This window comes from Sciurus carolinensis, chromosome 12 (genome assembly GCF_902686445.1).
Source record: "Sciurus carolinensis chromosome 12, mSciCar1.2, whole genome shotgun sequence".
NCBI classification, from domain to species: Eukaryota; Metazoa; Chordata; class Mammalia; order Rodentia; family Sciuridae; genus Sciurus; species Sciurus carolinensis.
The window spans coordinates 84,309,063-84,335,049 of record NC_062224.1 but is presented as its reverse complement, the minus strand read 5'-3'; the positions used below and the strand labels follow the sequence as shown (position 1 = coordinate 84,335,049).

Genomic DNA, 25,987 nt, shown 5'->3' with positions numbered 1-25,987 from the left:
TGGAAGAGGCCGCAACAACTAAGGCTTCCTGGGGGTGGTGGCTTTTACCCCCAGCCTCGGTGGGCGGAGAGGCGAGTCCGGGCATGCCCCGTGCGGACCGCTTAGAGCGCGGCCTTCCTCCTTCGAGGGCTCTCGGCCCCCTTGCGGCTCTGGCTTGCCCCGCACACCTCCCTCGACTCCCGAGCCCAGCGCAGGTTCCCAGCACTGACGTCAGCGGGCGATGACCTCAGCGCCGGGGAGGCGGAGGAGGCGGTGGAGGCAGCCGAGCGGGCGGGGGTGAGCCGCGGCGCGCGGGCGGGGCGGGGCGGGGCGGGACTGCGGAGGGCCCGCCCCCATCCGCTGGCCGCGGCCAATGGGCGCCGCCGTCGGCTCCCCCACCTCCACGAACAGTATGAAAGGCGCGGCCCGGGGAAAGTCCGGGCAGAGCCTGAGCCCTGGCCCGGCGAGAGGATCTCGGAGAACTGGCCCTTCCCACGAGAGACCTCTTCCTGCTCCCCGAGCCGCGCACGACATGAGCCACGGGAAGAGAACGGACATGTTCCCGGAGATCGCCGCCGCCGTGGGCTTCCTCTCCAGCCTCTTGAGGACCCGGGGCTGCGTGAGCGAGCAGAGACTTAAGGTTTTCAGTGGGGCGCTCCAGGAGGCACTAACAGGTGAGCACAGACGGAGGGGCTGGCGCCACGGGGGATCGATCTCATCCTTGACTGGGGCGTCTTTTCCCTGCCCGCGTCGGGGCCCCCATCCGAGCGACTCCAGGACTCCGTTGTCCCTTTCCGACCGCAGTTCCCTGTTCCCCCTCCCCGGCTCTGAGCTTGGGTCTTGGCCTGAGAAGGTTCCGATGGAGCGTACCCCTTCACACCCCCGGGCGAAGACCCTTTTCTGGATTGCCATCCTGAGTCTCCGGCTTAAAGCCGGAAGAAGGGGAACCTGTGGTCTGAGTGAAGAAGGCTCATTTCCCTCACTGGACCCTTGGGACCTCGAGAACCCTTGAGGGGTGCTGCGGGCTACGAGGCCCCCGACCGAGGGGTCCTTGTGCACAACTGAGCCTTCTTAACAACTTGGAGGCCATCCGCGCTCGGCCTTCGCAGGGCCTGGCCGGTCTGCGGGTTGTTAACTCCCTCAAAGTTGGAATCTGGGCCCTCTTTGTATTTCTCTTTGGTCCTTTTTAGCCATCTGCCACCTATTGTGGTACGGAGGAGAGCCGTATAGCTAGTAACTGCGCTCCAGGCCCTGTGTGTTGGGGAGGCCAGCGGGCGTGAGACAGGGAGGTTGACTAGAGATAAGCAGCCTCTGGCTGGCTGGGGAGAGACCTACCTCCCAGCTGTCTCTAGCTTGTTGGCTGGCGGTCTTGGACAGCGATAATCATCTCTGAACGTGCCCGCACAGGACCTGCCTTCTGCCAAACAGCTGCTTCATCAAAACAACCCATTCTTTGACTCCCTTGGCCCCTGCTAAAGATGTCTGACTCTTCTGAAGGCGGCTTGGGGCCCACTGGGCACAGGATGGGAGCCTGATAACTTGTGGGCCGTACAATGTTGGTAGCTTTTGTGGCTTTGTAACTTCAGCTCACAGGTCTCCATAGATCCTGCCTGGACATGCCAGCCCAGTCACACCCTTCCCTCCTTAAACTGGGGGTGTGCCAAAAGCAATATACTTGGCAATTGAAAAGTGTTCTAGAGCTCTGGGATCCCCTTCCAGTACACATACCACTGTCCTGGGAGGGACTGAGAGATCTCTCAGAACATGAGAGAAACTACCTACGTTACTTAAAATTGCCACCAGGCCCCTTCCTATCCTGTCTCTTCACCCACATTCCCACCTTGTAACATCCTGGGCCCCAGTTCTCTAACCAGTCATCTCTCTTTCCCCCTCTCCGCAGAGCACTACAAACATCACTGGTTTCCGGAAAAGCCATCCAAAGGCTCTGGCTACCGCTGCATCCGAATTAACCACAAGATGGACCCCATCATCAGCAAGGTGGCCAGTCAGATTGGACTCAGCCAGCCCCAGCTGCACAGCCTGCTGCCCAGCGAGCTGACCCTGTGGGTGGACCCTTACGAGGTGTCCTATCGCATAGGGGAGGATGGCTCCATCTGTGTCCTGTATGAGGAGCCTTCAGTGGCCGCCTCCTATGGGCTTCTCACCTGCAAGAACCAAATGATGTTGGGCAGGAGCAGCCCTTCCAAGAACTACGTGATGGCGGTCTCCAGCTAGATCCCTGCTGCCCCCACCCTGGCGCTCTACTGTACTCATTCGCCATGACAACAGGCCACCGCATACCTCAACCTGGGGAACTGTATTTTTAAATGAAGAGATATTTATATATATATTATATATATTATTTTTTTTTAAGAAAAGAGGAGAAAAAAAAAACCAAAAGATTTTTTAAAGAAAAAAATCCTTAAAGGGAGCTGCTTGGAAGTGGCCTCCCCAGGTGCCTTTGGAGAAAACTGTTGTGTGCTTGAGTCTGTGAGCCAGTGTCTGCCTGTGGGAGGGGAGTGGTGGGGGTAGACCAAGCCAAGGTGAGGAAGAAGCTTGGTGGCACCCCAAGAAGTAGAAGAGGGAGCAAGCAAAGTTAGCACCTGTGAATGAGAGGTCAGGATCTGCCCTGGGGGGAGAAGAGGGCAACTTCGAAACCTCCTCCCAGCTGGGACACCTGCATTCCTGGCTCCTCTCTTACTCAGGGGCATTCAAGCCAGGACTTCAATAATACTATGTTGCCTAATGTCTTATTTTTCTGATGAGATCTGGGCAGAGTGAAGAGGCCTCTCCTTATTCATTCTGTCCTAAGCAACTTTTCTCAGAAATCATGACTCCTTTCTAATTCCACCCTAGGGACCTGTAGAGGTTGCTTCCCAGCTGGGAATCTAAAGCTTTTTTTTTTTTTTTTTTCCCTCTTCCTCTGGAGGGGAAGGCTGGGGTTGGAGATCTTTGGGGTTAGGATGGAAGGGAACTCTGCACAAAACCTTTGCTTTGCTGTGTGCTGCTTTGTGTGTACGTGTGGCGAATAATTTTGGGGTGATTTGCAATGGAATTTTGGGACCCAAAGAGTATCCACTGGGGATGTTTTTTGGCCAAAACCCTTCTTTTTGGAACCACAAGCGAGTCCTGATGCTGCTACCATTATTCCTTTGAGAGGTGGCTCAAAAGCTACAGGGAACTTCAGGTCCTTTAATACTGCCTTTTCTGAAGCACAACACTCCTCCCTTGCCTTCCCATCCACTCCCCTTCTGGTTGGGTCACGGGCTACCCTGTTTTCTAAGACAAGAGTTCTCAATCACTGTGCAATATGCCCCTGGGTCCCAGGAGGCTTTGGAGAACTGGCTCGTAACAGCTGGAGCCCTGGTAGGTTTAAGAGAACCGTCTCTCCCCTCTCCTCTGCTGAAGGGGAGGATACCCATGCTCTGCAGGACTACTTGGTATTCTTGCAGGGCTGACACTAAGAGCCAAACCTTGGGCATTTTTTTCTCCTTGGTGCTCAGAGCACCTGTGGGAGAGATTGTTGCCTCTTAGTAGAATCCAAATTTGTAGACTTGTGCAATATTTGCTTTCTGGGTTGGGAAAAAATGGAAAACTGCACTGGGAAGAAATCCCTTCAGTTTTCTCAGTGATTAATGAGGGTTCCTCAGAAGACCTCAAGTTTCCCAAATCGAATCACCTTAAGAAGGACAGAGCTAGAGCATCTGGTCAACCTGGTTTCTTCCTGCCGTTGCCCCTTTATGAAGATTCCCATCACCCCTTTTCTCTTTTCCAAGCTTCCCTCCCTACTGCCAGTCCCCTTCCCTGGATTTCTTAACTATTCAATTTTGACTCAAAGGTGCTATTTACCAAACACTCTCCCTATTCCTGCTTTCTCCACTCCAGCTTTCTGCTGCCTTGCCAGGCCTTGCTTCCAGTCTTTATTGCTTTAAAGTTAACTCAGCCCATAGACCCAAGAGCTATTTTCTGGCCTGTGGGTTGGAACAAAGCTGTGAATCACTGCAGATTGTGTGCTTGAATCTTGTCTGCAAACAGGTTCCTGCCTTTTTAGAAGCAGCCTCATGGTCTCACACTTAATCTTTTCTCTCTTTTCTTGTTGATGTTCACTTTAAAAAAAAAAACCTTCCAACCCATCCGGGAGCTGGACTGTTGAGCAGGCCTGTCTCTCCTATTAAGTAAAAATAATAGTGCATTTGTAAGCTATTCAGACAGAAAAGACAAAGGTTACTAATTGTATAATAGTGTTTTTATATGGAAGAATGTATAGCTTTATGGACAAATGTACACTTTTTTGTTACTTTAATAAAAATGTAGCAGATAAAGACCTGTGGTGTAGAGAAGGTAAAATTTCCACCCAAATTTGCATTTCCTCCTTAGGTCAAGTCCTCCATGTTTCATAGTATTTCTTTTCAGTTGCATTGAGAAAACGTGCAGCATGTAGACAGGATAAAAGGAAAGCCTGGGTGTGAAGTTAGGCCATTTCCAAGCATCTCCTCTTCCTGGGAAGTAGCTCCTTCCTTCCCTCCTTTCATGTGTATCCTCACAGTTCCATGAGAAAACACTAGAAGTAGCAAGGTCCTGCTAGTCCAAGCATTCCTTAGTCTAGCCAGGTCTCTATCTTATGCCTCCAGTTCTTGGTTGTCCTTAGTTTTATTTGGTCATTCATTCAGCAAATGCATAGTTAGTCCTCCATATTGGTGAGTTCCACATCCAGAGATTCAGCCACAGCTTGAAATTCTTCAGAAAAAGATTCCAGAAAGTTCCATAAAGCAGTATTTGAATTTGCCACATGCTAGGTATGATGCTGAATCCATGTGAAGGAAGTGATGCGTGGGCCCACCCTGCTGTAACTACTCACCATTTCTTAGATCTTGGGTCTCCAGTACTTGTTAGGCATCGCTGGCTTCACATCTGCTTCATGTACTAAGGTTAGACCTATGACAGCTGCATCTGTACTGAACTTGTACGGGCATGATTTCCTTGCCATTCCTAAACAAGGCAGTATAATAATTATATACATAGTCCTTATGTCGTATTAGGTGTTACAAGTAACCTAGAGATGATTTAAAGTATACAGAGGATGCATGTAGGTTCCTTAGAAATGCTATGTCGTTTTATGTAAGAGACGTGAATATTCATGGGCTTTAGTATCTGCAGGGGCTCCTAGAACCCCTCCCCTGCAGATTCTGAGGGACATAACTATTGTCAGCCAGTCCTAGGCAGCACTGAAAATATTAAAAATGATTAAGACATTGCCTATCTCATGGACAAAGGGTGGCGATCGGGGAGGCTGGGGCAGGGTTGTTCGTAGTTCCCAGGAAAGGTTCTGGGAATGTCCACATTTCTGCAACTGCCATTTGCTACCTGCCATTCCTCCCGAATTAGACAAGAGTTGTTGGGCCTCGGAATCCATGCACTGGAGCCAAACGCGGCAGATTGCCAGTGCTACAAGTTAGCTACAGAGCAGCCACTTCTGAAGCATACGCTGACGTGAGAGCCAAGGGTTTGTTAACAATTTATAACTCCCTGTGGCCATAGGGATAGGATCTATACATGGAAATGAGAACCATCTACCACCTCTGACCTTTGGGTTCTTTCTGTGTGGTTTTGACACAGGCTCCCGGCTCCCACTGAAATTACAGTCACATTTTTGACCTGGGCTAGTTTTTTCTTGGCCAAAGATGGGTTGTATTTTATTTTATTTTTTGGTACTGGGGATTGAACCCAGGGTGCTTCACCAAAGAGCTAAACCCGCAACGCTTCTTATTATTTTATTTTGAGAGAGGTCTCACTATCTTAATTAGGGCCTCAATACTTTGCTGAGGCTGACCTCAAACTTGCGATTCTCCTGCCTCAGCCTCCCACAAAAACGGACTGTGTTTTAACTGAATTTTAAGCATGCTCATTCATGCCCAGTGCCACATCACTCATTCCATTTCATACCTTTGTGACCTTAAGAAGCAAACATGTGTTTGTCCTAGCTGTGCTGGGTCAGAGGTAGACTAGAGAGCTAGGTGTGGTGCTTGTACTGGGCAAGGGGGGTAGGGGGACAAAGGCTGGGGATGGAGGAGGCCAGGGCATCGGGTCATAAGGGGTCTGCTCGTATCAAGGGGCTGCTATTTCTTTTATTTATTTATTTATTTATTTATTTATTTATTTATTTTAGTACTGGGGATTGAGCCCAGCGATGCTTTGCCACTGAGCTATGACCCCAGCTCTTTTATTTTGAGACAGGTTCTCACTAAGTTGCTGAGGCTGGCCTCAGTCTTGTAATCCTTCTACCTTCATGTCCCAAATTGCTGGGATTACAGGCTTTTTGTCAGTGTGCCTGGCTAAAGGGGCTGTTATTTCAAGGAATAGTCCCATTTTCATTAGTAGCTTCGAATATAAATATCCTGGGTACTCATTTTTTGGATGTAAGGACAAGGTTGGAGTCCAGGAAGTTTTGCCTATCTTGGTGTGCTCTTCTTTTTGGTTACAAAGTTTAGTATAAAGTCAGTAGTTTTAATCTTGTTTCCTTTTTTTTTTTTTTTTGTACCAGGGATTAAACCCAGGGGTACTTAACCACTAAGCCACATCCCAGCCCTTTTTATTTTGAGACAGGATCTTGCTAAGTTGCTTAGGGTCTCACTAAGTTGCTGAGGCTGGCTTAGAACTTGTGATCCTTCTGCCTCAGCCTCCCAAGACACTGGGATTGCAGGTGTAAGTCACTGTGCCTGGCTCCTTCTTATTTCCTAAGAGGCTCCGTTCATGAAGGACGTTTCATTGTTCAGTGGAAGCCTGAAATTCAGGGAAGGTTGTCTGGAGGTTGAGGGGACATCTCACCCTCTGTATCTTCAATGGCAGATTTGTCTTGGGATTGCTTTTGGATCTTGATAGACTGATACTTTCTCAATTTACATGACAGGGTTCTGGGACCAAAGTTATTTACCTTAGATTGGATCAGTGTCAGAAGGGGCAGAGAGTACCACTTGACCAGATGGGGTGTAGGGGCATGGCCTGGGACTGCTTGAGGAATAGCAGGTGGTGGCTTTCCTGTGTTCAGGGACTAGGTCTAGGTTGGTCCGCTCTGCTTCGTGCTTCCCCACAGGGTAAACAGTGTCAGCTGGTAACCTGTGCTCAGTCAGCTGTTTGGGTGTGATAATGTACCTCCCCAGAGAGCGTCGACAGGGTCCTGGCAGCTGCTGATTAAGAGCCCATCCTGGTTCCTGATAAAGAGCTTTGGGTGGGGGAGTCCTTGATGCTGCAACTAACAAGCCCCAGAAGGAAGAAGCCACCTCTGCAGGTCTGGCATGGGCCGCTACAGCAGCCTTTGGTAAGGAAAGAGTGCAGACTGAGGCTCCCAGCTTCCAGGCTGGCACCAGCATCCCTGGCTTAACAAAGGATGGTGCCGCCGAGCTGGAGGCTGGGAAGACCTATGGCATGGGGTTCCTCCCCCCAACTAGCTGTGTGAGTTTGGAACCCTCATCCCAGCGTTTCCTATCTTAGAAAGTAGGATTAAATGAAATGACCTCTGTTCTTCCCTCAGCTTTTGAGTCTAAATCATCCCCATTATCTGGGCAATCCTGTAGGGCATTTTAGCACCATTATTATCATTCTTTTTAATTAGTTGAACTGAGAAGTCATTTGGGCTAGAAAAGAATAATAATCTTGGGTCAGACTCCTGCCTGCCAAGCTTTCATTCTCCAAGCTCAGGGAGGCAGCCCTGCAAGAGGTCAGGAGCCCAGGCTCCGGTGGGGAGACCTGGTGGTGGCCCGTGGCAGCTCAGCCCCCTAGCTCTTGCTGAGCAACCTGGGGCAAGTCACCAATCAGGCCTCAGTTTCCCCAGGTGTAAGATGGGACTGAGAATAGACCCATGGCAAAATGTTATAAAGATTAAATGAGATCCACAAACTACCTGGACTAGTCCTAGCACTTGGGTTTTCATTTGGTGTGTTTTTACAGTGTGGGGATCAATCTCAGGGTGTTGGGCATGTTAGGCAAACGCTGAATCACATTCCCACCCCCCTGGCACATTAAGTGCCAAGAAATTCGAACTATTGCTCCAGGGAGAAGTTAACCTCATCTCCTCAATGGCTCTGAATTGGTCCTGAGATGAAGGGCATATGGCATATGGATAACTAGCAGGAAACCATTATTATAACTAATAGGGATGGGGGTGTGGCCTCGTGGTAGAACAAGGCCCAAAATAAAGTAATAGTTCCTACTAGCACCTTCAAGGATGGTTGCAGTTAACACTAATCAAGCAGCCGGTGGCCTCTCCCCTAGAAATATGATTCTCAGTTCTTTGTTTAAAAATGTTCACAGTCCAAAAGCCCTTGCCAGTGTCCTGTATAGCCTTAGTAGTAACTCTGCCGAGTGAAAGTTAACTGGATGCACTCACTTCTGATCTCTGTCATTCTTGCAGAAGTGTGCGGTGTCCTTGTGAGGTACCTGACCTCGCTGGCTCCATTGGTAGGCCTGTAGATTAATACCAAACTGGGCTACGTGCTCAGGTCCACGTAAAATGGGTGGGGAGAGGGTTTCTCCAACTTCTTGCTTCCATTCTGCCTATCTGTGGGATCACAGCCATGTGCTGTCCCTTCCCAGAAGAGAAATCAATGAGGAAGGGGAGAAGAGCAAGCCCAGCTCTCTGACCTTCCTTCCAGACCATTTCTCTGTAGAGCTGGCCAGAAAAATGTTTGAACTCAGTCTTAGAGGCTACCTGGATGTGCAGTGAGTGAATCCTCTTCCCTGTTTTGATAGGAAACACCAAGTTACTTGGTTTCCTGCCAAAGCTTGACTTTACCACTCCCCACCCCCAGTTCCACAAACAAGGGCGGGCCTTAATTCAATGCTTGTCCAGTAAACTGGACAGGCTGCCTAGAGCACATCAGATAAGAGGAGATAATAAGTGGGTGCGTTGGAGCCAGAACTACTTTATTTACCAGCATCCCCCAGGGAGGGGCCATTTAAAGTCCAGTGGGCACCAGGAGAGGGAGATGGGACCTGGGAGCAAATGTGTGAGGATACCTGGACAGAGGATGCAGTAAACCTGGAAGTGAGCTCACAGTTTTTCTGAAAATTGCTTCAGCTCCATAGCTGTGATCCCCTGTCACGATGGCAGACCAGTAGCAATACAGGGTACAGTGACTTTTCAAGAGAAGCCTAGAAGCCTAAAATGTAGACATTTATTTAATATCTCCCCAAATCCTAATAAGGGCAACTAAGTTTTAAAGTGTTCAACATTGGGTTTTGTGTTTTAAAAAATAGTAGTCAGATGCGGTGCCACACACCTATAATCCCAGCTATTCCAGAGCCTAAGGCAGGAGGATTGCAAGTTAGAAGCCAGCCTCGGCGACTCTGCAAGAACCTATTTCAAAATTAAAAACAAAAAGGGCTGGGTATGTGGTTTGGTGGCAAAACACCCCTGGTTCAATTCCTAATACCAACCAACCAAACAAAAACCATGATCTGAATCGGTCCCTAAATGTGTGCTCTCTGATGCATGCAAGAATGGGGACAGAGGTGTTTCTGCCCCACCACACACTAGGAGTGAGGTTTTGTATTGAGGACGTTATGGTGTGCTGTCATGGCCATGATCTCTAGGAAGGCACATTTTGGTATATATCTGGTGGAACTGAGGACACATAAGGGGACTCTCCTTGGGTATTAGAGGATGAGACTAGCAGCTCTCCCATCCTGGACTGGGGCCTGTTAACCTGAGCTTGGGACTGCGGTCATTGGGTCTTTGCTCCAGGAATGCCCTGACCCCTCTTACCCACCTACATTTGTCTGGTTAACTCTTGCCTTCAAGATTTCAGACCATCTCTTCCAGGCAATTTTTCAGTAACATCTTCCTTCAAACACTGGGTTACATCGCCATACCTTGATTTCCCATAATGCTCGATTCTTACCTCTGTCCTATTCCTTACAACCCTGAATCTACAGCTCCACTGTAGGTCAGGACCTTGCCTGAGCTGTGTCTTATCCTTAGGAGGTGTCTGATCCTTAGTAGGTCTGGTCAAAGGAATGAATGTCAAGGCTGTGGAGAGTGGAGGCTGGTAGGTGAAAGGGATTTAGATCAGATTGTAGAAGAAAAAATGCAAGTTCACTTAGGATTGGCCTGTGAGCTCCAGCTCAAAACAGCTGGCATTCATTGGTAGCCTATGATTGCGCTTTTTCCCCTGGTGACCCTGGGGATTGAACCCAGGGGCACTCTAACACTGAGCTACATCCCCAGCCCTTTTTATTTTTTATTTATTTGGTACTGGGGATTGAACCCAAGGCACTTTACCACTGAGCTATATCCACAGCCTTTTAAATTTTTATATTTTGAGAAGGGGTCTCGCTAAGTTGTTGAGGCTGGTCTTGAACTTGTGATCCTCCTGCCTCAGCCTTCCTAGTTGCTGGGATCACAGAGTGTGCGTCATTTTGCCAGACTTGATTGCACCTTCTTAAGAAAACAGTCCTTGCAGGCTGCCATTGAAATGTGAATGTCACTTAGAAGGGTGGACATACTCTAAGTAATAATTCCATAATTTCAGAGGGAGGTTTAGTTATCAATTAACTCCCTAAGTGGGTCTACCTGGAGGGTAATCACCTGGAGAGAAGGCTGGGCTGTGCCAGGAAAGAGCTCAGACCTTGGCGCTGGAGACAGGAATAGATATCATAGCTATGAAATGCTGATCCTGTCCACACTCCCGATGTTGATTTGGAGGCTGGCTGCAAGGTGGTGGAAATGGCACCGGACACAGGAGTTGACAAATAGGGACCCTAGTTTCAGGACTGACAATAACTTAGTAATGCGATCTTCAACATCTTGGAGTAGTCCTTTCCCTGCTCTGAGGCTCAGTTATCTAATCTGTACAATGAGGAGTCATTTGTGCGAACTCATCTCTCACGATTCCATTTTCATATCTAGATGGAATGGAAAAAAAAAAAAAAAAAACCTCTGATACTTCTGTTCCTTGTCTGACCAGCACCTGGTCCAGGTTTTGCCCCTTTTGCACTTGCAATACTGTAATAGCCTTCTCCAGCGCCCCCCATGCCTACCTTCCCCCACCTCCCACCTAGACAGAACCCGGGGACAACCTAAGGCCATTTTCTTCATGTTGTTCCCTTTCTGCTGCCATTTATTTTTTTATTTCCATTCTGAATCCTTAAGATGGAAATCCAACGTGCTTCCAATCCTTCCAAAGTCAAACCAGGCCCAGACTCCTCACCTTGTCACATTTTCTCCTGCTCGTCTTTCCATACAGCCCTGCCCACATGTGCCAGTCTACTCTGCCAGTGTGCGTGGCACAGAGCCACTCTTTAAAGACCTGTGTGCTGACCACTCACTATTGCGGGGCTCTGCCTGGTGCCTTCACCTTTAGGCATGAAGATATTCTGACTTCAAAGACGGACGAGGAAGCAAAGCATCGGTAACTAGCACAGGGATAGGTGGGGACAGGGGTGAAACCTAGATGATTCTGTCTCCAGAGTCTATGTGTTTCCCTTCGCCTGCTGCCTCTTCAAGAAATGATTCCTCTTGTCCTGATCCTGCCCATTCTTACCTCGGAGTTTTTCTTTTTCTTTTCTGACACCAGGGATTGAACCTAGAGATGCTTAACCACTGAGCCACATCCCCAGTCCTTTTTATTTTTTTATATAGACACAGAGTCTTGCTCAAGTTGCTCAGGGCCTCGCTAAGTTGCTGAGGCTGGCTTTGAACTTGTGATTCTTTTGCCTTGGCCTCCAGAGCTGCTGGGATCACAGGTGTGCGCCACCACACCTGGTGCCTCAGGGCTTTTCAACCTGTGTACATAAGGCACTGCTCACACGGTCATGACATATTTCTTACTCCAGTCCCTTAATGACTTATACACATTATTAATGTTCACACTTTTATAACAAATGGAGTCAGCAGATCTTAAATTGCTTTGGATTCAGGTCTGGAGGCTCTGAAGGCTCTGATCCCCTCTCCAGTGGTTGCACTATGGGCCTACAAAGGAGGAACCATTGTCTTCTATTTCCCACCTGCTTGTTTACTACGGGGTGCAGAGCAGGCCCAGGTACACCAGCAGTTGAATGCATAAATATGGGTTGAGCAAACCGTGGTGCGCCCACAGGTGAGCCCTTCCTTAAGGCAACCCTAGCCTCCCACTCTGGACCTAAAAGGGCAAGTGCCCTTTTGTGGAATTTCCAAAGAAGGAGTGAGGGAGCCTTTCAAACAGCCTGCCTGCAACGGACTTCCCAGCACATGGTCTATGCAGGAGCCAACATGTTCTGGATGGACACGGAAGAGACTTCATTTGATCTTCTTGATTAAGATTATTCCAGGGGCTGGGGTTGTAGCTCAGTGGTACAGTGCTTGCCTCACGTGCATGAGGCACTGGGTTCGATCTTGAGCACCACATAAATAAATAAAATAAAGGGATTGTGTCTGTCTACAACTAAAAATTAAAAAAAAAAAAAGGACTGATCCATCTGGAACCACAAGAACTTGAAATAATATGCAAACAATAGCAGATATGAATGAAGAGCCAGATAAGTAAATCTGAAAATAAATGGAAGAAGCTTTCATAGAACAAGGGTTGAGGTCCCAGGAGTGATGGCTCAGAGACTTGGAAAGCTGAGAGGCAGGAGGATTGACAGTTCCAGTCTCAGTAACTTAATGAGGCCCCAAGCAACTTAGTGAGACCCTGTCTCAAAACACAAAGGGATGGGGATGTAGCTCAGTGGCAAAATACTCCGGGTTCAGTTCCCAGTACAGAAAACACAAACGAAGGCAGATGCCCTATTTCCATGCTTCAGCCATGGCTTTCAATGTACTTGGTTCAGAGAGGCTCAGAATCTGTGGCTGAGGGGTTGAGGGTGAGGAGGCAAAAGCCCGGTTAGAGTTTCCTGACGATCTCTCTTCTCTTCTTTTGGCACTAGGACTGGTGCTTTGTGTGTGTGTGTGTGCGTGTGTGTAGGCACACTTGAGCAACTCATCTGTTAGTTGTCAGCAGCTGGTGGATGCCAAGAAAAGTGTAATTAAGGGCCTGGCCCCCTCCCCCAGCTCCCCGCAAACCCTTTCTTCTCTTGGGCATAGGGTTCCCTTGCCAGCTGCCCTCCCCTCCAGGTGTTTCCTGTACCCTCTTTATTTGCTGGCTGGGGTGGCTGAGGCCTGGGAGAGAGTCTGCTCTGCTCTGGCTGCCTGTCAGCCAATGGCAGCCCGTGTGGGGGAGGCCCTGCTGCTGTATCTAGGGAGAACCGACCACAAGAAGCAGCTGCCTCCTGACACCTGCCTTTCTGAGAGCTTGTAAACAGTAACAGACCAGGGAGGAAGAGGCTTCCGGAGCAGGCCAGGGCCTGCTGTTGGGTCAGACTGGAGGGGTCATTTCACAAGTGAAATGTCCATAAACTCCCAACCCCAGTTTTTCTGTCCAGGGTGAAAAGTGAGGGGTCAGAGCCTAAAGTGTGGGTCACCCCCAATATCTGTGGGGCAAAGGCTTGGCCATTCTGGACTCTAAGTTCTACATCAGAAGCCCAGGCCATGCGGGGTCACCTCCACTCTCCACCTGCCATGAAATGATGGCATTGTCTCCCCAGGCAAAGGCCAAGAGTGGAGGGGAGATCTTCATCAAGCCTGTTTCCTTAGCTCAGCCCTGTGCAGCGACACGCTCCCCATCTTCATTAACCCCTAGCTGCCCAGCCCCAATGGGCTTGGTGCCAAGACGGCAGTCCTGGGGTTCCCACCAGCCACTGCTCCCAGGCAGAGCAGCATTTTGGGGTTCTTGTCTCTCCATTTGAATGGAAATAATACATTAATCAGTGTGATCATTTCATTTCTGTGTCCCTGTTGACGGTTGGATCCTGGGGACCTGGGCTATGGATTTGATGCCCTCGTTTATCCCTAGTGCGTACACAGGGCCTGGTACAAAGCTGCAAACAAATGAATGGTAATATAACTGCTTCACTCCTTTTCTGTCTTTATGTTTGTGATGGGCTAACAGAATAATAATAAGTAGCGTTGCTGAGCACTAGGTATGTGCGTATCTCATTAATCCCTCCGGGCAACTCCCTGGCCTTGACATTACCCTGAGACCAAGGCTCAGGTTAAGCAAATTACCCATGACCACTGCTAGTAAATGGTAGTCAGGCTTGAATCCAGGACTGGCGTGTGCGTGCACACACACACACACACCTGTCCCCCTTAGCCCTCTTGGTTTCTGAATTCCAAGAGCTTTTACATGGAACCACAGCTCACTTTGCAGATAGCTACAGAAGATAAGCTGTTTGGAATTCCAACCTTACACATTTTTCATGTCTGAGTTCAGACATGAACTCAGTTTCATGTCTCCTCTCTGTAAACTCGCTGCCATTATTTAGTCTTTAGTGATTTTTTTAAAAAAAACGCCTGCTGAATTTTTAGAGGGAAAAGTTACTGCTTCCTCCATCATTCATATCTGTAGTGGGAAGGGTATATGTATCTGTGTGTGTGTGTGTGTGTGTGTGTGTGTGTGTGTATGTGTGTGTGTGCGTGCACGCGCGCACGCGTCTTCCATGGATTTCCTTTTTGCTTATGTTGTATTTCAACTTGAACAGAAGATCCCAGAGATCCCCTCTGCTATTGCTCAACATCTACCACAGTGTCTGTGTCTAACACAATACCTGGGTAAGAAGCTGCAGCCAGGGTGGAGGGGACGGGGCAATCTAGTCGAGACATTTGGGTGGAATCCCTTTTTTCTGTGCCCTTTGCCTCTGTCTAGTTGGAGAAAGCTTGATCCAAAACAGCCCAACCAAGCCAGATGGATTGCTTCACTCTGATCAGGAATTTCAGCTGCTGATTTCCCAGCCCCGATGCAAAACACAGGGACTCTTGTGTTCATGTTGTGACCCACTTCCTTTTTTACCGGAGCCTGCTCCAGGTGGAGGCTTAGGTCTCAGTGGCTTCTCTTGTTTTCACAAAAGGAAAATAATCTCCTGGTTATAGTTACTGTTTGACCAATAGATTTCTCTATTGGCACTTTCAGGGGAAAAATTACAGAGTACTGATTGTGTCCTAGGGAAGCGATTCTCTGGACAGTGGAAAAAGATGTAAAAACTCTTGTTAAGTTTATAGTGCTGTTTGAACATGAGGGGTTGCTGTGGATCAATGCTGGCCTTGGGGTTCAGGGGCTATATCTGGGGTCTAGCCCAGGGCCAGTTGCTCATGGTGGCTTGAAAGGTATTTTTCTGGTTTTGGATTTTCAGTCTTCTGTTCTGGTCAGCAGGCAATGAGTGTCCCTGAGTAAGAGCCCTCTCATGTGTGGAGATGGGTCCTTGTGAGAAGCATAGAGATTGGGGGTGGGCCGGGAAGAAAGATCAGGGATGGGTCCTTCAGGGGGAGGTGTTAGTCCAAAGGAGGTGACAGGATAATTATACATGAGAGCACTGTACCCAAGACACTGACTACATGGGACTAAATGCAAACTAATGGAATTATACAGAATGATACATTATCTGTAAGTGCTCCCGTGGTTGCTGGACAAGTGGAAATAATCAGAGATGGGTGAGGTTAGCTTGAGCAAGGATTGGGAAAGAGATGTTTTGAGAAATGCCTCTGCAGCTAACACATCTTTACTATCTTATGCTGAAGAGAAGAAACCCAAACCAGCTCTGAATACCTGCACCCTGGCCAATGCAAACAAAAGCCAGCTAGAAGGACAGTACTGAAGAGAGCACTGTTCCCTATGGTCCCTGGACAGTCACTGGAGACCCCATGCTCCCCCACCCCCGCCTTAGCACCATTGGCTTGGCCCTTCTGCAGAAAGAGCAACTGAGGTGTTCAGCCCTGAAAAATGCACGCCTATGGCCTCAGAATCATGACTTGGCTACATCTTTTTACTGTGTCAACACACAAAGAATAAAAAATAGTTGTTTTTTATTCAGGAATTTTTTTTTTTTTTTCAGTGCTGAGGATCCAACTGAGCGTTTCACACGTTAGTCAAGTGTTCCACCACTGAGCTCAATCTTTAAATCTTTAGCATATTTTATTCTCAATTTAAGGAAGTCTCTAGCACCTTAACTCAGAGTTCCCCCTAATCTTCCCAAGTTAGGCAGAAATGATGTTGGAAGGCAAAGGAGGATGGAGATTAAAACAAAAAAAATCTGAGACTCGGGAGACCTAGGGCAGATGTTAGCTGCAGCTCAGCCTCTGCCTCTACCCTTTTTTTCCCACTCCTTCCCTCCCTTCTTTTTTCCTTCCTTCCTTCCTTCCTTCCTTCCTTCCTTCCTTCCTTCCTTCCTTCCTTCCTTCCTTCCTTCCTTCCTTCCTTCCTTCCTTCCTTCCTTCCTTCCTTCCTTCCTTCCTTCCTTCCTTCCTTCCTTCCTTCCTTCCTTCCTTCCTTCCTTCCTTCCTTCCTTCCTTCTTTTACCAGGGATTGAACCCAAGGGCTTAACAGCTGAGCCACATTCCTTTCTTAGTCTTTATTTTGAGACAGGATTTTGTTAAGTTGCTGAGGCTGGCTTGGAAACTGCCATCTTTCTGCCTCAGTCTCCCGAGATGCTGGGATTACAGGTGTACCACCATCATGCCCAGTTCTGCCCCTGCTTTCTAAAGAAAGATCTTAGCTTGCTTTGAGCCTGTCTGGTCTCAGTCACATCTTGACTGAGGTGAAGTAGTTTGAAAATGTTCAAAGTGCCAAGTCTACTCCAGCTCCTGGGAAGTATGGGCACGTGGATGTTGAGGATAAAGCCTTATATTTGCACAGTTTCTGCTTCCAGAACTTTGGATGGCACTTGAGCTTACTTCCCACCATACTGGGAGGTAGGGGTGGGGTGTTTCTACTTCCAATGTACAGAGGAAAATGGGACTTAGTCCTGATGTCTAGTCCAGAATCACACAACAAGCAGATGGCTAGCTGAGATAAGACTTAGGAGTACTGGCCCACTCCTTGTCACTAGCTTCTTAGTGTCTGAGGGCCCTTGTGGATGACTTTGAATCCCACTCTGTGCCAACTCACACCACTATTTAATCACCGAACACCAGATCCTCCATTCTCCACCTGTCCCCCAGGGCCTTGGATTTTCCGTTTAACCTATTTCTGAAGAGGCGAACAATGGTCTGCCAAGGGATTTTTGTTTGATGACAGTCTCAAAATACAAAGCCCCAAACTATGGCGGCTAGTGTGCTGCCCCAAACTAAGGTCTCCCTTCCCAGGGGCGGGGGTGGGGGGCTGGCTCTCTGCACAGCGCTGGCCAGAAGCCTAGGAGGAGCGTGGGGGCACGCTTCCCCAAAGGAGGACAGATGGGCAAGCTGGCCCCAGTGCCGGCGCTTTCAGCATACTTTTTGTTTTGCAACCAAACATCCAGCGTCGGTTCCCCTCTCACCTCGGTCCCGGCCCTCCCCCGCCCCGTCTTTGGGTCGGCGCTGAGGAGCTGCTTGGGCTCTGGAGGGACGGGCCTTTCTCCTTTATGACTGGGAGAAGGATGAAAGGAGGCTTGCAACTGGTGTGGGGCAACTGTTGCCATCTGTCTGGTGGGACGTCACCGGGGAGGGTCTCGCCCATTCACTCCTTCACGCGCCGCTGGGCTCCAGCCTTTTGTTGGCATGGCTGGGAGGGGGCTGCTGCAGGGCGGGGAGGGAAGGAGGGAGGCGACGGGGGCCCCAAGAAGCTCCTTTGTGTCTGGACCAAAGTTTCAGGGACTCACCAGGATAATTTGCATGAGGAGGCTGCTCAGACTCCACAGTACTCAGGTGATTGACAACCCCGCCCCTTCCATGTCACAACCCCTCTTCTCCGGGCTTGGCTTCACAGCTCCCCAGGAGTAGAGGGAGTGGCCCTCGCTCCCGCTGGGCTGAGGAGCTGGCCAAGCCGATCCGACCCTCTCTCGCCACCCTCGGTCCCATCCCTTTCCTCCTGCAAGGTGGATCTGGAGTCTGCGTCCTCCCCACCCCAGCGTAGGACAGACGACAACCTAGAGCGTCCTGCTGGTCCCCTACTCATCAGGGCCTTACAGCTCTTCTCTCTCTCTCTCTCTTTTTTCCCTGTGAACGAGGCCTGGCAAGCGGAGGGGCCAAAGCAAGAGAAAAGGCCCATTAGCCGCCGCCCGGCAGCTGAGCCGGGAAAGAAAAGAGCTGAATAGAGGCGGTGGGGTTGGCAGCCCTCCAGTCCAGCTCCTGGGCTTTGAATAACACCCCAGGCCAGGGGCTGGGGATCAGCGTGGGGGAGGCTTTGGGGCATTTAATTATTTAAAGGTCTCAATAGAAGGAGCTAAGTCCCTGGAGAAGGGGGAGGACAGGCAGATGGTGTGCCCCAGGAGATGGGCAACGGGTGGGCAGGGGGAGGTGGGTGTGGCCCAGCAGCAAACTGCCAGTGTAAGAGGATGGGGGAGAGAGAACCGAGAGACCGCAGACTGCCCTGGAGAAGCCATCTGATACCTGAGACCTCCAGGTCCTCAGGCTCAGCTTCCTGTATGCTTGCCCACTATTCTCCACCTTCAAAGCTAGTGTCTGCCCTAAGTAGGATCCAATTTAAAAACACAACGAAGCTGTGACGTTTGGAGATCTCCACTCTATCTCTCTTCTGGCATTTAGGGATGTTCCACACTGGCTCAGGTGACCATGACTGGACAGATGAATGAGATCTGATTTCATTTTAGTTTTTGTTTTTTTTATTGTGGTAAAATTCATCTAACATAAAAACCCCCATTTTAGCTTGTTTTATTTATTTATTTATTTATTTATTTATTTATTTATGTATTTATTTTTTGCAGTGTTGGGGATAGGCCTTCTCCATGCTAGGGAACTGCTCTACCACTGAGCTACACTGCCAGCCCTATTTGCATTTTATAGGTGAGGTCATACAGTCAGTCTGTTGAGAATCTTGAGAAGACAGAACAGAAGGTCCTGTTCTTGGAAGTATGCATTACTTCCAAAGGCAACCTTTCTAGACTTTTTTTTGGACAATCCTGCAGGAAGGGCTACATCTTGAAGAATAAGATCAGTTGGGGTCCCCAGATAGAAACTACAACTTAGGTGAGACTCCAGTTATGCCCTTCATTAGCTTTGTGGCAGCCTGCAAGGTATTTAACTTCTCAGTGCCTCCATTTTCTTATCTTTAAAACGAAGATAGGCTGGGCATGGTGGTGCATGCCTGTAATCCCAGTGACTTGGAGATTGAGGCAGGAGGATCTCAAGTTCAAAGCCAGCTTCAGCAATTTAGTGAGGTCCTAAGCCACTTAGTGAAACCTTGCCTCAAAATAAAAACAAAAAGGGATGGGGGTGGTGGTTCAGTGGTAAAACACCCCTGGGTTCAATCCTCAGTACCAAAAAAAAAAAAAAAATAATAAAAACATAAAAAGACAAAAGTAGTTCCCACTCAGTATTGTTGGAAGGATTGAGATATACACGGCCAGGAAAAGTGCCAGCCCATAGTAGGAACATAATAACTGTTATTAAACATTATTCTTGCCAGGTGTGGTGGTGCATGCCTGTAATCCCAGCAGCTTGGGAAGCTGAGACAGGAGGATTGCAGGTTCAAGACTACCCTCAGCAACTTGGTGAGACCCTGTCTAAAAAAAAGGCAAGGAGGGGGGTACTGGGATGCAGCTAAGTGGTAAAGCGCCCCAGGGTTCAATCCCTAGTACCTAAATAAAAAAACATTATTTTCGTTACCATCACCAGATCAGGGGTCATTTATATAGGCTACACAATGGAAGAGAAACAGGGGACTTGGGAATTAGGTGTGAGGCCAAAAGGGGATTTTGCAAGGGTGTATATTTGCCTCCACCTTTTCCCCCATTTGTAACTGAGCTACGGTTGGAAATGAGGTCTTTACTTCTGTTGAAATTGTCCTGTTCTGATAGTCTCCCCTTCCACCTTCACCAGGCTGAGCCAACAACTCCAGGATCTTGGACTCTAACATCTTCTGGTCCAGATCTTTGCCTTGTGGCAGTATGAACATTATTGTTAGCCAAATTTTACAGGTGGCCAACTTAAATCGTTAGGAGACTTGCGATTTGGGGGGCACACACTCCAAACCAGAATTGTCTTCATTTCAGTCTGATCTGCCCCCAAAGTGTGAGGTGGGTGTTATTTGCACCTTCCGCCTGCGGCGCTTTTCTTCCTCAGTGTGTCTTGGGGTGGGGGGCAATGACAATGGCTTTCAGTCCAGGTCCTGGAGATCCCATCACCGGCTGCCTGAAGTCAGACCTGCCCAGCAAGGAGAGCGGCGGGGAAGAGAGCGAGGGCAGGCTGCGGGTGGAAGGGCAGGCAGGTGTCTGGCTCCCTCCCTTCCGGATGCGGGCCGAGGGCGGCTCCTTCACCCACCCATGTCCCGCAATCCCCACACAGCAGCTGGTTAGGACTTAGAGCCACCCAGCAAGCTAGCAAATCTGCTTTCCTAGCTCGGCAACAGCGGCCACACCCGCTGCCTCCGCCCCGTTTGGGGAAGCCCCGCCTTAGCAACAAGCTTCTGATTGGCTGGCCCTGGGGCGGAGCGGGCCAATCAAAGCCTTCCTTGAAGAGGCTGTTTTTGACCCAGAACTTTTTTAAGAAAAAAAGATGGGGTTGGGCACTAGGTGGCTTTCGAGCGCAGTTACTCACCTAGGTGGCTGTAGAGAATGTTTTTTGTTTTGTTTTGTTTTTCAGAAAGCGGGGAAGCAGAGGGAGGGTGCAGCGGCTGCAGTCCCTCACTCCCGTCCGCGCCACCTGCTGCCCGAGTGTCTCCAGTCCCTCAAGCTTTGGGCTTGTCCCCGCCTTAGAGCCACTGACCGCCTGCGCGGTCCAGCCATTCTTGAGCAATCGGAAGGTTCTGGGTTCCGGAACCTCTAACGCCTTCCTGTCTTTCCTCCCGAGTGCTGCTGGATTGGGGCACTTCTTTCCCCAAGTTGGCGCCGCCTCGGATCTTCTGATAGTATCCTCCTTCTTTCTTTTATTATTATTTTTCTTGGTGCCAGGAATTGAACCAAGGGACGCTTAACCTCTGAGCCACATCTCCAGTCCGTTTTGAATTTTATTTCGAGACAAGTTCTGGCTAAGTTGCGTTAGAGCCTGGCTGTATTGCTGAGGCTGGCTTTGAACTTGTGATCCCCTTGCCTTAGCCTGCCAAGCCACTAGGCTTACAGGCGTGCGCCACCGTGTCTGGTGATAGTATGTATTTTCTGAGGACATAGATTTTAAACTTTGTAAAAGAAAATATCTTGAAAAACTTTGTCCTTCCACCCCTGCACACTCAGATACATATAGCTGTAGCCTCAATTTAGCACAATAGCTTCCAGATTAAGACTCAAGAGAGGGGTGACTAGGATTTGACTCCAGCCCTTGTTACTTACTGGCTGTGTTTTCCTTGAGCAGTTGCTTAAACTCTCTGAGCCTAGGTTCCTTCTATGAAAAATTCTAATGATAATAGTACCTATCTTGTAGCATTATTGTGACAAAATGCCTGGTACACAATTCCTGCATAGATGATTTTAGATAATAACAACAAAGAAATCAGTATTTCTCACATTTAGTCTCAGCTTTCCTTTCTTTATATAGGTTCCAGGAATAACACTAGATTCTAGTGACTTTAAAAATTCCTATTAGTAAAGTAATATAAAATTCGGAGTAAAACTTCATATAATCTTAAAGCCCCCACCCCTAGGATGGATCCTGCTTCTCATTTGTCAAGGGAGGGACCTCTTGGCAAGAGAGAATTTTTTCTTTTCTTTTCCTTCCTTCCTTCTTTCCTTCCTTCCTTCCTTCCTTCCTTCCTTTTCTTCTTCTTCTTCTTTTTTTTTTTTTTTTTTTTTTTTTTTTTGTTCTGAGGATTTAGCCCAGGGGTGCTTTACCACTGAGCTATGTCCCCAGCCCCTTTTATTTTATTTTATTTTATTTTTTTATTTTGAGATAGAGTCTCATTAAATTGCTGAGGCTGGCCTTGAATTTGTAATCCTCCTGCCTCAGCCTCCCAAATTGTTGGAATTACAGGCATGTGTCACCATGCCCAGCAAGACAGGATTCCTCTTTTCCTCAAGGACTGTTCTTCAAATTCCTCCCTCAGAACTTTTAGAACAGCAGCTCCAAAGGACTTAAAATAACTCTTATCTTAATAAGGATTTAACATTCTCCTTTTATCTTGGATTCTTGGTGTGTCCTACCTGATCTTGCTGTACATCTATATTGAAAACCAAGATGTGCTTCTAAGTTTTCTCCAAACCCCTGTCCTGTGGTCCTTTCTTCTCACCTGAACACTCACCCTTTCCACATGCCAGCCCCTTACCATACTACACCTTGGTGCATTGATTTTCTTCTGTGAACAGAGATTGGCCGTTCACTTCTATCATCTGGGCTCTGTTGATGTCCAAAGTGGATGTTGGTTGATGTTTTGCATTGTTAAGAACAAAACCCATGATGTCTCTGGGGCACTTCAGTGGGGACCAAGTAGTGGGAACAGGGAGGAGGGTGAGGGTCACCCAGCAATGGGAACGAGATTCAAGGGGAGGTAGTAGGCCTTGGTTGCAGTGTTGAGTCTGTCTTTAGGGGCATGCCAGTTAATCGTGCTAGGTCTAAATCACCCTTTCTATAAAATGCAGTGAATCATACCTGTTTCCGTACGGAATAGATATTTTAGGAAAAGAAATGGATCAGAGAATTAAAAGTATTTAAAATTATTTGAAAAAACAAACAAGGTGTGTGAGTGGGTAAGTGCATTTCATGCCATTCTTTTCATGCCCCCCAAATATGATCCTACAGGTGTTATTAAAAATGTATGGCTCCAGCTCTGTGCTAACTGTTGTGGAGTATTTGGAGGAATCCTATGACATGATCCCTGCCTTTAAAGAATGTATGGTCTTGTTGAGCATGGTGGCGCGTGCCTATAATCTCCGAGGCTCAGGAGGCTGAGGCAGGAGGATCGCAGGTCTGAAGCCAGCCTCAGCAATTTAACGAGGCTGTAAGCAACCCACTGAGACCCTGTCTCAAAATAAAGAATAAAAAAGACTGCAGTTGTGGCTCAGTGGCTAAGTGTCCCTGGGTTCAGTTCCTGGCAACAAAAACAAAAAAATTAGGATCTCACCAGGTTGCTCAATTAACACATGAAACATGGATCTATGGTACTAATTTTGGGTTCATGACCACGGTTCCCCATCTAAGCTGTTCTATCCTACAGTGAAAGGATAATCTGGTGATGTGACAATGGAGCCGACAGGCAGGCGTGCCCTCACCCCTAACAGCCGGCTCTCCTCCTTGCTTTCTGTTCTTGGCAGAACATGGAGTCTTAAAGAATCCTTGCCATGGCCTACACTGTGCTCGTGAGTTGGGGCCTGGTGCCTGTGTCCTGGGCTGGTGGAGATGCCCATGTGTTCGTGGAACCTTCTTTCCTGCTCACCCTTCTCCTATGGTCCTGGAGCTACCTGCTCCTGGTGCTTTCTCACCGAGCTGTGCCTGCCCCCTGCTGCCATTGACAAAAGCCATCATAGCCTGGTGGCTGCAGCAGCTGCCCTGGTGGGCTGCGGATGCTGTTGCCCGCATCCCTCTTGCCCCTTCCACATGAGGAGCAAGAGTGTTTGTGTACCCTTCCAATCTCTGCATTTCCTCCCGGGCCAGGTAACCTAGAAAAGGTGCCAGGGGCTCACCTTTCCCCAAGCACAGAGGGCTGCGCCTCCTCTGAAGGCCTCCTCTCTCCTGCCACCCCCTTGGGATGGGGTAGAGGACCAGTTCTGCTGCGGCATGCTGTGCAGGCAGATTCCAGGTCAGGGCTCCCAGTGCTGGGTGCCATGACTCAGCAATCCCCCCAAAGGGAAGAAGCTAACAAAGACCCAGCACAACCCCTGGGAAGGGTGATTGCTATCATCTTTGAAAACAAAAAGTGTCACATGCCAATTAAAATTAAAATCAATACCAGGTCACACCGAACAGAGGGACAAAATTACTAAATTCTGAAGCAACATTTGGCATTGGGAGGATGTGGGGAAGTGGGGCTCTTGGATACCACTGGTGTGATACACATTTGCACAGCCACTCTAGTGAAGTATCTAGTAAGTTGTCCCACTTCACAACTTGGTGGCTCCCTCTTAGGCACACATGCACTGGTTCTTAACTGCTGGTGATTTTGCTCCTCAGGGAACAACTGGCTATTGGAGACATTTTTGAGTGTTTTCACTGGGGTACAGATGGTGGACAGGTGCTGTTGGCCCCTTGGTGGGTAGTGGACCTATTCAGACGTCCAGGTATATGCTCTAGGAAAACTTTCAAATGCAAACCAAAGAAAGAAGTAAAAAAAATGTTCATTGTGTTATTTGTTCCCAACAGTAAAATACTGAAATGTTTTTCAACAGGAAAACAGAGAAATAAATTTGTAGTAGTTAGAATGAATGAAATGAAACTATAAAAATCAATGTGTATAAATTGTGTGTGTGTGTGTGTGTGTGTGTGTGTGTGTGTGTGGAGTGGTACTGGGGATTAAACCCAGGGGTACTGTACCACTGAGCTGCATCCCCAGCCCTTTTTATTTTAAAAAAGGTTCTCCCTAAATTGCTGAGACTGGTCTTGTAAAATCCAAAAAAATCATATGCCAGACTGTCTGTATAACAACACTGGAGCCTCGGAAGAGAGCTTACTTCTGAAGAGGAGAGGAGAGGACTTGGAAGAGGAAGGAGGGGACTTCAGGTGTGGTTTCATTAACCTAAAGCAAATAGGACAGAATGCATTTGTTAAGGCTGGATGGTAACGATAGGAGTCATGGCACATTGCTTTGGGCTTTATTCTAGGTTTGAAATAGTTCACAACTAATGAGAAAGGAAAGATCTAGGATCAGGACGCATGTGCATTGTTCTCTAAACACAGTGACCCAGAGGAAGTCCTGTTTTCCTTAGATTCTCGCCTTGGGTTGTCATTGGTCTTGTCAGGATACTGTCCGCCCAGGGGGCCGGACTGGGGTTGTGGTTCCCAGGTATTCCATCCCCAAGGCCCTGGGGACATCTGTCTGACATCCCTGATGAAGTGCTTTTAGTCTGCCTTAGGGAAGTTCCTGTTAGATGGCGTAGAGGGCTGAACAGTATCCCTCCAAAACCCATTCCACCTTCAGAATGTGGTCTTACTTGGATTTAGAATCTTCATGGATATTATTATTAAGAGTCAAGGTCATGATGAACTAGGGTAGGGTTTAAATCCAAGGAATGGTGTCCTTGTGAGAAGAGACCAGAACTCCATGGACAAAGAGAAGGTGACTGTGCAAAGATGGAGGGAGGCAGAGCCTGGAGGGATGTTGGTACAAGCCGAGGCACCCCAGGAGCCTCCTGGCCTGGGAGAGGCCTGGGAAGATTCCTTCTAGAGCCTTGAGAAGAAGCATGACTCTTCCAGCGCTTTGATTTTGGGTTTCTGGTCCCCAGAATCAATGAGAGAATTAATAAATATTTAAAAATTGTTTTAAGCCACCTGGTCTGTGGGGGCCGTGTAGGGCAGCCCTAGGAAACTACCACAGATGGCTTCTGCAGATTCGAAACCAGACTGGAAGCAGTGTTAGCTTTCACCAGCATGAAGTACTTCTGGATTAAGGGGACGGAAGCATTTGTATGTGGCAGCCCTCGTTTATGTAAGGACACCTTATGCCCCTACTGGTGCCTCTCTTACCCAGCTCCACAGCTGTCGCGGCAGCTGGTGAAAGGCTAAACACACCCTCATGAACCCACTTCCACAGATCTCTTAAAAGGAAAATCTGCCATAGTTTGGCTGCTCAGCATCTGAGTCCTTTATTCATCCTGGGGAATCTCCCTCCATGAGAGGCAGGGCCCGACTCCTACTCTTGGAGATGAGATTGCCAGATTTTCACTTCCCCGACTTGTTTGCTGCTGGGGCTGCAACACGAGACTTGGTTCTGCCAGTTTGACTTGGAATTGAAGCTAGTGCCATGAAAAAGCAAAGGCCCGGTGGAACCTACTCTGGGGAGGGTGGAGCAGCGACGGCAGCAATGTCCAGCTTTTATAGGCAGGAAGAGCTATGAGCCGGGCGCAGTGGCTCACGCCTGTAATCCCAGGGGGGTCCGGAGGCTGAGGCAGGAGGATCACAAGTTCAAAGCCAAACTCAGCAAAAGTGAGG

General features: G+C 48.6%; 1 protein-coding gene across 1 annotated transcript; it reads left to right on the top strand.

Moving 5' to 3' along the window:
• The first annotated feature begins 414 nt into the window (after positions 1-414).
• Btg2 (BTG anti-proliferation factor 2) lies at positions 415-4,303 on the top strand. The gene is made up of 2 exons (XM_047521364.1): positions 415-653; positions 1,880-4,303. The coding sequence occupies exons 1-2, from the start codon at positions 512-514 to the stop codon at positions 2,212-2,214; spliced, it is 477 nt and encodes a 158-aa protein (XP_047377320.1). The 5' UTR covers positions 415-511; the 3' UTR covers positions 2,215-4,303.
• The last annotated feature ends 21,684 nt before the right edge of the window (positions 4,304-25,987 follow it).